We start from the raw sequence: 1,138 nt of genomic DNA, 5'->3' as shown, positions 1-1,138 counted from the left end.
CGCGGGCTCAGGCCATCCACTCACCTCAGCCTCCCAAAGGCGCAGGATTACAGGCTGAGCTACCAAGCCCAGCTTGAGCCTTTTTTTATTTTTTGAGTTGGGGTCTCACTCTGTGGCCCTGGCTGGAGCGCAGGGGCATGATCACAGCTCGCTGCAGCCTCAGCCTCCTGGGCTCAGGTGACCTTCTCACCTCCGCCTCCGGAAGAGCTGGGACGACAGGCGCGATCACACCCGGCTATTTTTTTTTAATTTTTGGGAGAGAATGGGGTCTCACTGTGTTGCCCAGGCTGGACTGGAACTGCTGGCCTAAAGCAGTCCTCCCACCTCAGCCTCCCAAAGTGCCGGGATGACCGGTGTGAGCCACCACGCCCAGCCCGACTCTTGTGCCCCTTTTGGGAGCCTTTTCCACGGCGGGCAGACCCCGCCCAATTCCACGCAGAACGACTTCTCGTTCCCCGCGGTCGGGCACCCAGGAAGCGGCGTCTCCCAGTCCCGCAGCCACCTTCGGCTCGCCAGCCCCAGACAGACAGGTGGTTGCGATAAATACATTTATTGGCTCCACGGACACCACCCGCCGGCCTGTCCCCAGCAGGGGCGGAGAGCAGGCAGCACTCTGGACTCAGAGGGGTCTCTGCCTGGGCGTCCCCTGCCCGAGGGTCAGGCTGGGATCTCAGTAGACCACCTCGTACACGGTGGCCTTCTTGTCTCCTGAGCCCGTCACGATGTACTTGTTATTCCTTGAGATGTCGCAGCTCAGGACCGAGGACGACTCCTTGGACTGTGGGGGCGGGGGCAGGAGGAGGGAGGGGAAGGCGGTGAGGCCCAGCAAGGGTGGGTGGGCCAGGGGCAGACGCAGGAGGGGAGCCAGGACCCCCCGGCAGAGGGGGACAGAGGAGACCCGCTGGCTAGGGACCGGGAAGGGCAACGCCCCCATAAGTGCTGCTTTTCATGGGAAGTTCAGAGAGGGTGTGCGCCAGGCACAAGGTCACCCAGCATCATGACCCAGACCAGGTGTTGGCAGACTCCTTAAAGGGCCCAACAGCAAATGTCAGACTTCTCCCCAAGTCCAAGTAAAGCTGTGACAGAGTCCACTGACTTTTCTGTCTTAAAACTCTAAAAATGTTAAAAAAAAAAAAAA

The 1,138-nt window shown here is 60.2% G+C and overlaps 1 protein-coding gene across 1 annotated transcript in view; it reads right to left on the bottom strand.

The window, feature by feature from the left end:
- Positions 1-529: 529 nt before the first annotated feature.
- Positions 530-1,138, bottom strand: part of TLE2 (transducin like enhancer of split 2) — a gene marked incomplete at its 5' end in the record, with an annotated part of 14,284 nt that continues 13,675 nt past the window's right edge. Inside the window, one exon of the mRNA XM_021707761.1 lies at positions 530-798. Within this exon, the coding sequence (XP_021563436.1) occupies positions 671-798 (128 nt within the window). The remainder of the gene's footprint in view (positions 799-1,138) is intronic.

This window comes from Carlito syrichta, unplaced genomic scaffold, assembly GCF_000164805.1.
Source record: "Carlito syrichta isolate Samal-C Ts95f unplaced genomic scaffold, Tarsius_syrichta-2.0.1 Scaffold123967, whole genome shotgun sequence".
NCBI classification, from domain to species: Eukaryota; Metazoa; Chordata; class Mammalia; order Primates; family Tarsiidae; genus Carlito; species Carlito syrichta.
The sequence above is the reverse complement of the archived record's forward strand: the minus strand, read 5'-3'. Positions and strand labels throughout refer to the sequence as shown.